This window comes from Cyclopterus lumpus, chromosome 5 (assembly GCF_009769545.1).
Source record: "Cyclopterus lumpus isolate fCycLum1 chromosome 5, fCycLum1.pri, whole genome shotgun sequence".
Classification (NCBI taxonomy): Eukaryota; Metazoa; Chordata; class Actinopteri; order Perciformes; family Cyclopteridae; genus Cyclopterus; species Cyclopterus lumpus.
The window spans coordinates 18,032,453-18,044,578 of NC_046970.1; the positions used below are offsets into that span (position 1 = coordinate 18,032,453).

Sequence of the window (12,126 nt, forward strand, 5' to 3'; positions counted from 1 at the left end):
TATAAAGTTTAGCACCCTAAAAGCAGGTTTTGTAATCTCAAAACGTCATATCTTGAGTTTAATCACAAGTCAGTGAAATGTTACTTGGTTCCTCTGCACACAATCATCTGTGTGTTTCCTCTCTCCATCATTTTTCCAGCATCCTCTACCACATCTATCTCTTTCCTTCCATCGCCCATCCTCCTTCTTTCCTTCCAATTGGCTTCACTTCAAACATCCAAGTGATTGGAAATGTTAAGTTCCCACAGCCCAGCTGACCTCCACTGCTTCCTTTCCCCAGAGACTCTGGGGGCTCTCCTCGTCTCTCTATAATTGGAGAGACAAGATACCTTGCACTGCTTTGATCCGTACTCCAGCTCCGATTATAGTTTTAGAAGGGTAAGGGTTTACATTCGGAGGATAAGCTGCCCGTCTGTCTGTACTCGACTTCACTGCGAGGATTCACAGTTGAGTATTTAGAATAAGGAAAATAAAAAAATAAAGAAATAAATCAAAAAAATAAAGAAAGAAATATATATATATGATTTCAACACAATTTGCAGCTATTGTACAGTTGTGTGTAAAATATTGAGTGTGATTTATAATTTATTTTTTGTTTTTAAACACAAGCAGGCAGCCACACACACAGAACAATACCTGTCTTCTGGAAGGCCTCTAGCTGTTCGCTGGTGAGCTCCTTGATAGAAGCAGTGATGGCTTTGAAGGCCCCCTTTAGTCTCTTGCCCAGCACCATGTGGTCTGGCTCGGCTCTCAGACGGATACCATACTTGTCCTTGTCTGTTGATAGTGTCAACTGTCGTACATTAAGCTCCTGGAAGATAACAACAAACAAAAGACACATATGTCTTAGAAAAGGTCATGTTGCTGCCTTGTCGCTTCCCAAGTACTAGTTACTAGTGTTATTACTGTTGATAAAAACAAACATGTAAATGAAGTACAACATTGAAACAAAGAAACTAAAAATTAAAGGGTAATGTGCACTGCAAAAATAACAAAACCTGTTGTGTTTTCATTAAATGGTGTTAAATCATTAAAAGGCCAAAAGCATTAGCGAAAGAAAATGAAGAAAGCGCTCCAGGTAACAACGTAAATGTAAAGTAACCCGGCTGCATCTGTTTAGTTTAACCGTTAAACCTTTTAAACTCATCATGCACCCAACATTTGTCCAATCAATCCAAAAGCATATTACATGTTAGTTACAATGCATTCATTAAACTGCCAATGCACACTAAAAGTGAACTAAAACTAAACTTAAAACATATTCAATAATTTTAAATACCTCAGGCATGTACTGTAAAGAGCAAATCAATAATTGATTACTGTAGTCATGCACTTACAGAGGAAGTCAGCCATATAATCAACCAGTAAGTCAGTCAGTACGCCATTCCTCCTATACAGTCAATACTCCTGCCTTTCAGTACAGTACATTTCAATCTAAATGGAGATAGGAATCTGTGATCCTCTTATAGCTGGTGTAGCAATAGAGATCAGTCAATCACACAGGAAAGTTGGACTTAGTTTGAGCATATCTGAGCACAGATAGGCTGCTGTAGTGGTGTGGGGTTGAAAAAAGCACCTGGAACTTCTGTTTTGAGCGGAGCTTGGTTTGTGAAGAAAAGAAATCACCTCTCTTATCTTGAGGACACACAGTATATGGCATTGTTTGTGTGTGATGTTGGTGCATTACAATATATTCATTGTATATCTTAAGTTCGGCAACGAGCTTGCCAGCAAAGAAAAGCAGTTCAAAGCTACAGTCATCCACAGCCAATCCCATGCTGTGCTTATTTTCTTCCATAAGACTGCAGACTGTAAAAAATAAAGAAGTAATCTCCATCACATCAGCCATTGGTTTCTATGAAGCCATTTGGAAGACCAAAGTGAGTGGCTCTGGACATCGCCATTTTGACAAGACTAAAAACTCTAAACATGAACTTGAGCTGCGGCGGCCCGCGTGACCCAGCAGAGCAGAGCTAGCAGCTAACAACCTGGTAGCGCACGCACCCGTCACTTAAAGCGACCCATGAAATAGGCCAGTGACAGTATCAATGCCAATAGTATCCACTACCCGATAGATTGGAAAGGCAATTCTGAAGGGTCTAAACTAGATACTTTGTTACATCCTGTAGAAGTCAAACTATAAAAAATGTATTGCTCCAAACGAGCAGAAATAGACGAGCAGAAAATGTAATTCCCTCAGAGAGCAAGTCAGCCTTGAAATCAACCGGTGAGCCAGTCGATAGCAACAATAGGTGCCCAATCAATGCACATTTAAGTAGTGATGAAATTAATTTAAAATGAATCACAGAGAAGGACCAGTTAAATAGTAATAATTATAAAATAATAATGAAGGAATCTAAGTTAAAGCCACAGTGAAACGGTGAATCTAGACTTAATCTACCAAACTTTCAAAAGCTCAGCTCAACTAAAACTACAACAATAGTAAGAGAGTTTGAAGGTTCTTCCCTGGGCTGCAGGACCTTAAACTGCTCTCGGTTCTGATCAAATAAACCTTGTTTACTGGAGGGAAGCTAGATGCCGGCAAGGTTAAATGTTTTCCTCACCAGAAATCAAACCGAGTGAGAGATAAAAAGTGGCTCGAACTAAGATTAAGCTTGAAGGTTCCAACAAAAGGTTACACCAGCAGCCCTTTCCCAGGTAATCCCCATCTCTATATGTTTTGTCAATTTTCTTGGTCAGCAGCATATGGCAACAAGAGCCACAATCAATTTCCCATCTAAGATGCATTAGTAAGAATGGAAAGACTTCACGTGGCTCCAGTGGGAACAACATAATTAACATTTCCAGGTAAAGCATTACAATGCTTAAGAGTAGTTATCCGAGTCAGCTGTGGAACAGCATTGACTTATTGAGCTTTGTTGGTGGAAGAGCAAACCCAAAGACAAAAGGGATAATGTCAGTTTAATGGCTTCCTGCGCTAGAGGCTATGACAATTAGTCTGCTTGAGTGTGCCCCCCCCCCCAGTATTTTGGGCAGCACCTGAATGGACCAGACAAACTTGTAATTAATCTGCATTTTCCGGTGCATAACCATAGTGATGATGTTATGTGAATGTTATGAAAAAGACACTGACATTGGAAACAGCCTCCTCGACTATATGATTTTGCTTTTATATAGTTAAAAGCAAAATCAGGATGTCTAAATGGGGATGTCTAAATGGCAAAAGAAACATGACCTTCGAGATGTCTAAATGGCAAAAGAAACATGACCTTACCTGGAAAGTCAAAACTTACAGAGCCAGCTGTTGCAGGCTCTTTATGTAAAACAAGAGCTAGAAGAGCTGCGCGAACTATAATGATGCATATTACAGTGACGTATGAAGTACACAAACACATTAACAGTAAATGTATGTTTCCATGTGATGAAGTCTGCATTCTATAGTTGATGAAGGGTTTGCATGTGGCAATTGGAGTAGATCAACTTTTCCAAGGTATCTGCTCCACCCCCTTTTGAGATGAACCAACCGCAGACATTTTACATTACAGCTGAAGATACAGATGGTGTGTGAACATGTGCTCCCTCCCCTCTATCAAATCAACACACTGGCTTTGGGAGTGTCAAAGAGGTTCTAGGAGAGATATCTCTTTCACTTAGAAATGTAAAGGTACTGATCAAAGCGGAGTAAAAAAACTACACGTTATAGCAAAGAGGAGAAGAAGATGCACCTCTTTCCTTGAAGCATTGAACTGGTACAGTACTAAGACGACTCTAAGATGGCACAAATTATCACACAAAACAAACAGCGTGTTCCGACTTACTTCCAGGATGTATTTCTGCAGGGACTGAATGTCTTTCAGAGCTTCTTGGTCCTGGTGAATAACTACCACCTCCTTTAATGGGTACTGAAATACACATCAACATTACAGTGGGTCAATTGTTCCAGCACAAACTTTCTAGATAGAGCTCCCATAAAGAACTGTAAACAAGTAATATACTTAATATTGTACAGTTGTGAAATAAACTTGCCAGTTCTTTTTGGAGGACAAACAATGTATAATAAACAAAACACAAACATGTCTTTAGCTGAGAGCAACTGAGTAAAGTTGATGATTCACCTTTACGGGTAGAGTCTTCCTGTCTCGGATCACTCGGCCCAGCTCAATCACAGACTGCATCTGACAGACGGCGCTCTCGATGCGCTTGTCAATCACACTCTCCCTGAAATACATAAAGAAAATCTAAGCCTCACCACATCATAAGTAGCGTTACAGTGCCATGGTATGTTTGAATAACCTCTTTACAGTTTGGTTTATACGGGAAAGAACGTTTTTATCCCAAACTCTTAACCTGGTGAGACTTTTGCAATTGCAATGGGTGCCACCTGACCGAGCTACCTCCTTATAATAAGTGGATGTGGGAAGATGAGAGGAACATCTTTCAAAAAAACCCATCTTCTTAGGAGAGTCCCTCTGTATTCTGTGAAATTCTGTTTCATTTCAGGGCACACTTAGGTGCATTTCACAGTAGGTGCATTTCTGCCGAAACTTACAGGCAGCGGTCATCATATTCTGGTTAATCAGTGGTTTAGAAATTTGAAATGACTAATATACTGAGGAAAATGAATAATAGAGCGTGACAAGGTTAGTACCATATATCTTAACAAAGACAGAGTTCAGAACCACCAGCGCCAGAGTTTAACTCAGGAGCATCCACTAATAAGGTACACTGTGACTTCCACCGCTGAATTCAAATTAGAGCTGCACAGCCACTGATAATCACGCATAATAGCAATATTAGCCCTGACTGTCTGGAGGAACACACACTGATGTGTGTGTGCGTGCGTGGGTGCGTGTGCACAAAGCTTTTTCATTTACTTCTACGGTCTGCTTCTCCATGTGTGCACACAACAGTGGAGTAAAATGAGAGAGGAGAGGACTCCAGGGACAGCCAATCATGTAATGAGCTGATTGAGGAGAAGCTCTTCCCACCGCCTGATTGGTGGCTGACCTTTGGGAGGGGGGTGAAGTGGTCCCATTTGACAGCAGGAAGGACAAGCGGCTAATAAAGCAACAGCACTGAGTGCTGCCAAAGTGACAGCAGTGATTATATGAACCATTACACAAACTATTTTCCTTGCAGTAAATCAAATGGATATTTAGTCAGAACTTTTTCGTTGTTGAAGACGATGCTATTAAGTATGTGCAATTAGACATTCCTCTCTGGCTTTAAAAAAAGTGATAAGCCAAATGCACACATTTTACAGAAGTAAAGTAAAGAATGAAATGGTAATATTTTGTGAGCAATATCCATCTGCTTTTCAAGAAGATAGCAGTGAACTTGATAGAAGCTGTTCACAAGGATTTCAATGTCTTTCTCCGTATCAGATGACCTGGTTGTTGCTTATAACTAACTTGAGCCTTGCATTTGACACATGAACAGGGAATCTGCTCAGAAATGGCTCAAAAGCTAATCTTTATCGACAGAACTATTCATTGCCATGTATATTAATACATGTTTAAATGGAAAATTTGATCAAAGTATCCACTAACAACACAGAGGAAGCAGCGAACAGCAGGAATGAAGAGAAGAAATGGTTAAGACCCAAAGAAAACAGCTGCTGAGAAGCCTGAAACTTCATTTAGAAACTACTGTAGATGTTTGAGCTTCAAAAGCTTCTACTTTGAGGAGTTCAGAGTGTGGCTGAATGATTGAGCACTGCACCAACAGTGGATATCCTGCGAGAAAAGGACGTTTTCCTTAACATTTGATCTGCATTGCGTGGATGAAAAGTACTACATTAAGTTTATTTTCATTCCCATCATTAAAAGGGCCGTGATGTGCTGCTCTAAATAATTACTGCACATATACAATGGAATGATCGATCGCTGTCACCTTGTGAACGAATCAGATCCTGATGCATTGCATTCCATGATCAATATAGTTTCTAGAATAAATATGTCGTCTTTTTCTGAGTGAATTTACTTGTTTTCCCTAAAATGTGATATATTTCATAAAAGTGTGATAATTCCCTCTTACGTTAGCTGCATTTCAGGCAAAACGGGCCTCGACAATGGCACACAAACTCCATAAAAGAGTAAAGAGTACTTACAGTCTCAATTTCTGCCTGGCTCCTCCAAGTAGAATATTTAAAAGCCACTTTTAGCTCATTTCGATAGCGATCGGGGGAAACAGGTGACACATGGACCATCGCAGTCGCAAGAGCCACTTTTAGCTCATTTGGATAGCAACAACTCTCAGGGCCTTTTTGACATTTTTCCTCTTCAATTTAAGCTTTAAATGAATCAGTCGATGTTCGTAAAAGTTGAGCTTTCTTGAAGGCTTTGTCCTACCTGACTTGAGGCAGCATGAGATAGTGGATGCTGCTGCTGTCCTTCTCTTCGACAGAGGCGGGATCGATGAGGTGACGCAGATTTTGGTACATCATCTCTGTAATGAAGGGTGTGAAAGGAGCCTGAGAGAAGGAAGGAAAAAGTAGACGTAAGAAAAAGGTTATTAGATGCTCTGTACTGTAGCTAATTTACATTTTCTGACAATAAGGTCTAGAAGTCAGAAGCATCTGTATAATCAGCATAAAAACAGATTTTTACGTCAGTTGTTTTTCCCTCAATGGTGATAAAGTTCAAACAGAATGGTGCCAGAGTGAGGTTACTTAAAGTGTAACTTTCTTCCATTTCAACCATGGTTAATTAATTTCTGAAGCTCACAGCTGATCTGTATTGATCCGGGTTAGGCTAACTGGCGCTTAGTGTGCAAACATCTGCAATATGTTATAAATAAAAACTCCTACTGTTCATGTATAATTCATAGCCATGCAAACACATAAACACGCACACCTCTTCCATACCAGCGTTATTTCTTTGTGTCTTGCATACACAAAAGCAAAACCTCACCACGAGAAATCTTTTTTTCTAACACACACAGAGAGAATAAGAGAGAGAGAGAGAGAAACAGTATGACTCACCATCAGCTTGCACATGGAGAACAGAACACTGAAGAGGGTTTCCAGCGCCCACAGGCAGTCCTCAGTGCCACTCTCTCCCTACAAAGTTCACACACACACGCACACATACGAGAACAGTGAAAAGAGCCCTTACACACATCAGCACATGTATCCCCAATTCACTTCAACCAAATGTTGACTTGAAGGGCCTCCAAAATGTCCACAGATGGTGGCGATGATGAAGACACTTGGTAGCTTAAATCCCTGTTTCCATTAAACCAAAGGGATCATTTAAATGCTACACAAAACAGCAACACAAAGAAAGATAGAGGACATACGCTGTAGAGTAGCATCAACTATGTATTTATACACTAATGTATAATTATACTTTGACTCATCAGATCCTACTACTGCTTGTGATTTTAGTCATAAGCGGCCACTTGCATCTGCCTTACATAATAACATTAAAATCAAAACACACACTGATCAGAGCAGTTCTCACCTTCAGTCGGCGTCTGTTGGTCCTCACATACCAGTTGGTGAGCATGTCCACAAACTTGACCAGACGAGGCACGACGGTGTACAGGTGGTAAGCTGCAACAAGAAACTACAGTCTAGTTTGTCTTTTCTAGCTTAATTAGGTTGAACTTAGAAACGGCATGAATATGTTACAGGATGGGATGCATTTTAAGATATGAGCCACTCATCTTCTTAGCCAGTGTGTGTGTGTGTGTGTATATATATATATATATATATATATATATATATATATATATATATATGTGTGTGTGTGTGTGTGTGTGTGTGTGTGTGTGTGTGTGTTTTGAGGACGTCTGTCTCACCATCCATCTCAGTCTTGACAAACTGGATGAGGGACTGTATAAAAGACTGAATCCATTTGTCCATGATGTTGTCACTCTGCTTCGCTGTGTTTTCATTGTACAAGAACTGAATCTCATCCTCCTGACACATTAGTACACAAGCACACACAGTTAAACAAAACATCAACATCCATCACCATTTCATCTTTAATTTTTTTTTTACAAAGACACACATTGTAGTTGATGCAAAGCCACTAAACAGGTCATTTCCTTTTTGTTCCGGTGATTGCCTTATGAATAATTGGTTAACAACAGTAACAATATTCTGTGCTACTATGCCTTGCTGTGCTTTTTAGAACAGGAATAGCTAAAGCAACACAGTAGGAGTTATGCAAGGTATGAGCTTTTTATTCTGTTCATTACCTTCTGTAACCTTTGTACATTCTGTACCAGGAAGCGATAGGCATTATACCACGGCAATAAGACATCCTTCAACACGTCTCGGACACCGTCCTCCTTGAAACGCAGGTTCTCTGCTCTCACTACTGGGGAGTTGATGAGGTACATTCTACCAGGAGAGACAGAGTTGGTCAGTGTGGACGGATTGATAAGGCGTGAGTGAGAGCATACAGTGTGTAGAAGCCTGCACACCAACCCCAGCCCGGCCCAGTCTGCAGTTCTTCAGCTCAACCTGTCCTAAGACCGACACCGATCCATTTAAGCTCTCTAATGCACGTTCTCACTGATGCGTGCAACAACGCTGCAGTATGGGCCTAATTAAAGGACAACGGTCTCTTTGATACACGCAAAAACACCGTGCCGCACACACAAGCTGGAGAAAAGTTAAATGAGTCCGACTTAAGCCCATTGGGTCCCCAGGCGTCAGCAGCAAAGTTATCATTTGGAATGATATATCATAAGTCTATACATTCACAACATGTTACCAGTGACGTAATCAGGCTAATGCTATGGAAATCAGAGGATTACCTAATGTACAACTACACATGAGATTTTGGCAAGTTTACCAAACTGTAAACATTGCAATGTAACAAATAACAATTTATCTTATAATGATATGGATGTCCGAAGCGACCTTTCAAGACCACACACACACACACTATGTCACTTGTTTGATGTTTTACAGCTACACGTACCACTGTTGGTTGGAGCCAGAATTTGAACTTCAGTATGTTGCTCATACAGATGCGTGCAGATGGTTAAAACCATGTTGAAAACTTTTTGCCCCAACAATCTGACGTAAACACTTCATTTTATGTCACATAAAAACGCTGTTAGGGAGGCAGCATTTTCATAATGCAAAGCTGTTCAGCTGTCAGACATATATTGATACGATTGGCTCTATCAATTAGTTTAAATGTCCACCTTGAATAGGTTCTGCAAAACATTTTGGGCCAAAAGCAAATTTTACCAACAGCATCCCATTGCAAATTAATCTCTACTCTTCATTCAGGCCAAATAAAGACACTGTTGACATGACAATGGAAGAAAATCTGAATAATCCATACGGATATAATAGCCTGTGGCAGGCATCAGTGCACTGTGTTAGAGTAGTTAGAAAAGGTTTTGATGACGACTCTGGAAGCGAGCTAAATGATGCAACTTCATGCAATAGGCCGTGAGCAATTTAATAGCGGCAACTATTGAAGATACACTTGAAATATGAAATGCAGAATAGACAGAAGCATCAGATGGTTAAATACCTCAAAATGAGCCAACATGAAAACAGACACCTGTCACTGAAAATACCAACAAAACCCCCCCGCAGTCCATACTTCAACCTCTCGCCGCTTAAGTTTCTATCAGATATATGTACAACTTTCTTTCTTTATCTCTGCAACTCACTCTTCATCAGTATATACGGTTTGCAAGCATATGGCGCAACTGCATAGTGCTTTATTCATTAGGCCATATGGCCATGGCACTCTCACTGCTCAGGGCAAAGGAGCACATGTATGTAGGAGAAATGTGTGTATGAATGTGTATGAATGTGTATGTACAGTATGCGTGAGCATGTCTATGCTGTTAGTAGGACAAAGAACAAGCTTAATTAAGCATAGATATCGATTCAAAGCCTTTAAAACCATGCCTGCTAATAACATAAGGTAGGTTAACAGTAACACACAGAACCCTGCCACCGGCACAAAGGCATTCATGCTTCAGAAACACACACTCATTCACATTCAAGCACAGAGCTGACCTGAGGGCATCAGCTCCATATTGCTGCACTATCAGTCCTGGATCTGGGTAGTTCTTCTTGCGCTTGCTCATCTTCTGTCCATCGCTGCAGGAGTGGGACAAGCAAAGGCATTAATGCACATACACACGCATGCATGCACAAAAGTGCATGTTAGAAACCAAGTACTTGGTATTCAAATTAGTCAAGTCCTTCCAGGTCAGCAGGCCACAGCACTGCATTCAGACCCCGGGGCTAAGGACATGACGAGTAGCCCTAATGTAGAGCAGCTCTAAAGGGGCTAAATGCTGCAGCACACAAACCACACTGATCAGGAGAAACAGATGGGGATGAATGGGTGATGAAAGGTGGAGAAAGGAGATGAAAAGGAACATTAAAATGTTAGTTAAGAGGAGGGCAACCAGTGGATTATTAGAGGCCAACAAGAAAACAATAACGTCTCAGAAATATGCTTGAAAACGACTGAAAGCGTTAGGTTGGCAATATCCTGTTTTTTTTTTTACCGTCAACAAATCTCATTAAAGATGAAAAACAACCCTGCTATTGAGTACTGCCTGTGCAACCAAAGCCTGATTGGGGAATTGGAAGGACTAGAAATGTGTCTCTCAATCTAAGTATTGAGAGACACATTGTTGGTTTTGATATTTTCACAGCATTTGTTGACAAGAAAAACAGATACATTTTATTTGCAATTGAAAGAAAGATGAAGATGAGGGGTTTGTTAATAAGTCAATGAACTCACCTAGCGAGTACCAATCCGTTAACAATGACATTCTTGAAGGGCGGTTTGCCAAACAGCGCCGTGGAGAGCACCAGCAAGGTGTAGAACCTACAGCAGGATGCAAAATATAGTACACACGGTCAGCGTGACAAGGACTAAAACATTACAATTAATTTTATTTCCGAGGTAAGACTCATCTCTTAACTTAATCGTTGATAAACTAATAACTTTTATTTGGTTTCATTCAAAACTAAAAATGAGTGTTTTAGAAACACACCATCCACGCTATGCATTCGTCATTTCCCTCAATGGACTCATCGGTCGACCTCTTTCCATCTACCATTCATCAACAGCTTACCATCCCCTGGTCTGGTCAATGCCTTCGGCGATGAAGTCTGCTGGGAAAGAGTCCTCAAACTCCTTCTTGTTTTCAAAGGGGTAGTGGGCCTGGGCGTAAGGCATGCTGCCGCTCTCAAACCAGCAGTCAAACACCTCTGTGATCCTCCGCAGCACGCCCTTCCCACAGCGCGACGGGATTGTCAGACTGTCAATGCTGGGCAGAGGAAGTGGTGCCAGGAGCAGGGAAAGAAAGAGAAAGGAGGAACCAATTGTTAAGACAAATGGCAACAATAACTAAATGAAAAGTCCAGTTTTATTATTGCCGTGGGGCACTTTTCTACACAATATGGATCCAAGCGTGTATATATAGGCTTTTGGCTGCAGTACCAAACAAGGATTTTATAATCTTTCGCCTCTTGGAACATGGTTTAAGAAAAAAAGAGCAATGTTGCTAACGATGTGCTGACACCCACTAGAATAAGCTTGGTTATTGCTTTGGGTCACAAGTTTCAGACAAGGATATGGATTCATTTACTCCATATACCAACTCACGCAGAAAAAAATAATTGTTTCTTCAGTAAAGTTAGATGAACTTGGGTGTAAAAGTCTGTGTTGGCCTGTGCACACTAAATCTAGATAAAATGTGTGTGTATGTAAAGTTTCCTCAGTTGTAGAAATACAAAAACCACCACAACAGAACATTTACATCACATATTCAAATAAGTTGATTCAATCAAACTTTTATTTCAGACTCAAGGTCCAGATAGTACAAAAATAAATGCTCATTTACTTTCTTTTACCCTTCAGCAACAGCCTACTACACATTTCTAGAACTATTAGCACTCAGTCCTTTAAACTGCAGATTACACCTTTAGTAATCACTAAAGCCCTCTCAGCTGCAGTACTCTGCTGCTTCTAAAAGCTTATTGAGGAAAGGGAGCCTGTTAAGCAGGAATATTACAAAAAGAAATGCACTGCGGAGTACATTTTGAGGAGGTTATTATGTCATTTTTGTGGTGTGTTACTAAGATTTTGGTAAAATGTTCGCAATGCAGGCAGAGCCATTATCTCTGGGATTTGGCCACTTCACTTCTTTTTATATGATTTA

The 12,126-nt window shown here is 40.4% G+C and overlaps 1 protein-coding gene across 1 annotated transcript in view; it reads right to left on the minus strand.

Annotated features, from left to right (window-relative positions):
• The window catches only part of iars1 (isoleucyl-tRNA synthetase 1), a 46,857-nt gene that overhangs the window by 9,438 nt on the left and 25,293 nt on the right, over positions 1–12,126 (minus strand). Inside the window, exons 16-26 of the mRNA XM_034533866.1 lie at positions 11,038–11,232; positions 10,701–10,787; positions 9,962–10,045; positions 8,167–8,311; positions 7,765–7,885; positions 7,425–7,516; positions 6,944–7,021; positions 6,312–6,433; positions 4,077–4,179; positions 3,780–3,863; positions 637–811 (exon numbers count right to left, since the gene is read on the minus strand). Of these exons, the coding sequence (XP_034389757.1) occupies positions 637–811; positions 3,780–3,863; positions 4,077–4,179; positions 6,312–6,433; positions 6,944–7,021; positions 7,425–7,516; positions 7,765–7,885; positions 8,167–8,311; positions 9,962–10,045; positions 10,701–10,787; positions 11,038–11,232 (1,286 nt within the window). The remainder of the gene's footprint in view (positions 1–636; positions 812–3,779; positions 3,864–4,076; positions 4,180–6,311; positions 6,434–6,943; positions 7,022–7,424; positions 7,517–7,764; positions 7,886–8,166; positions 8,312–9,961; positions 10,046–10,700; positions 10,788–11,037; positions 11,233–12,126) is intronic.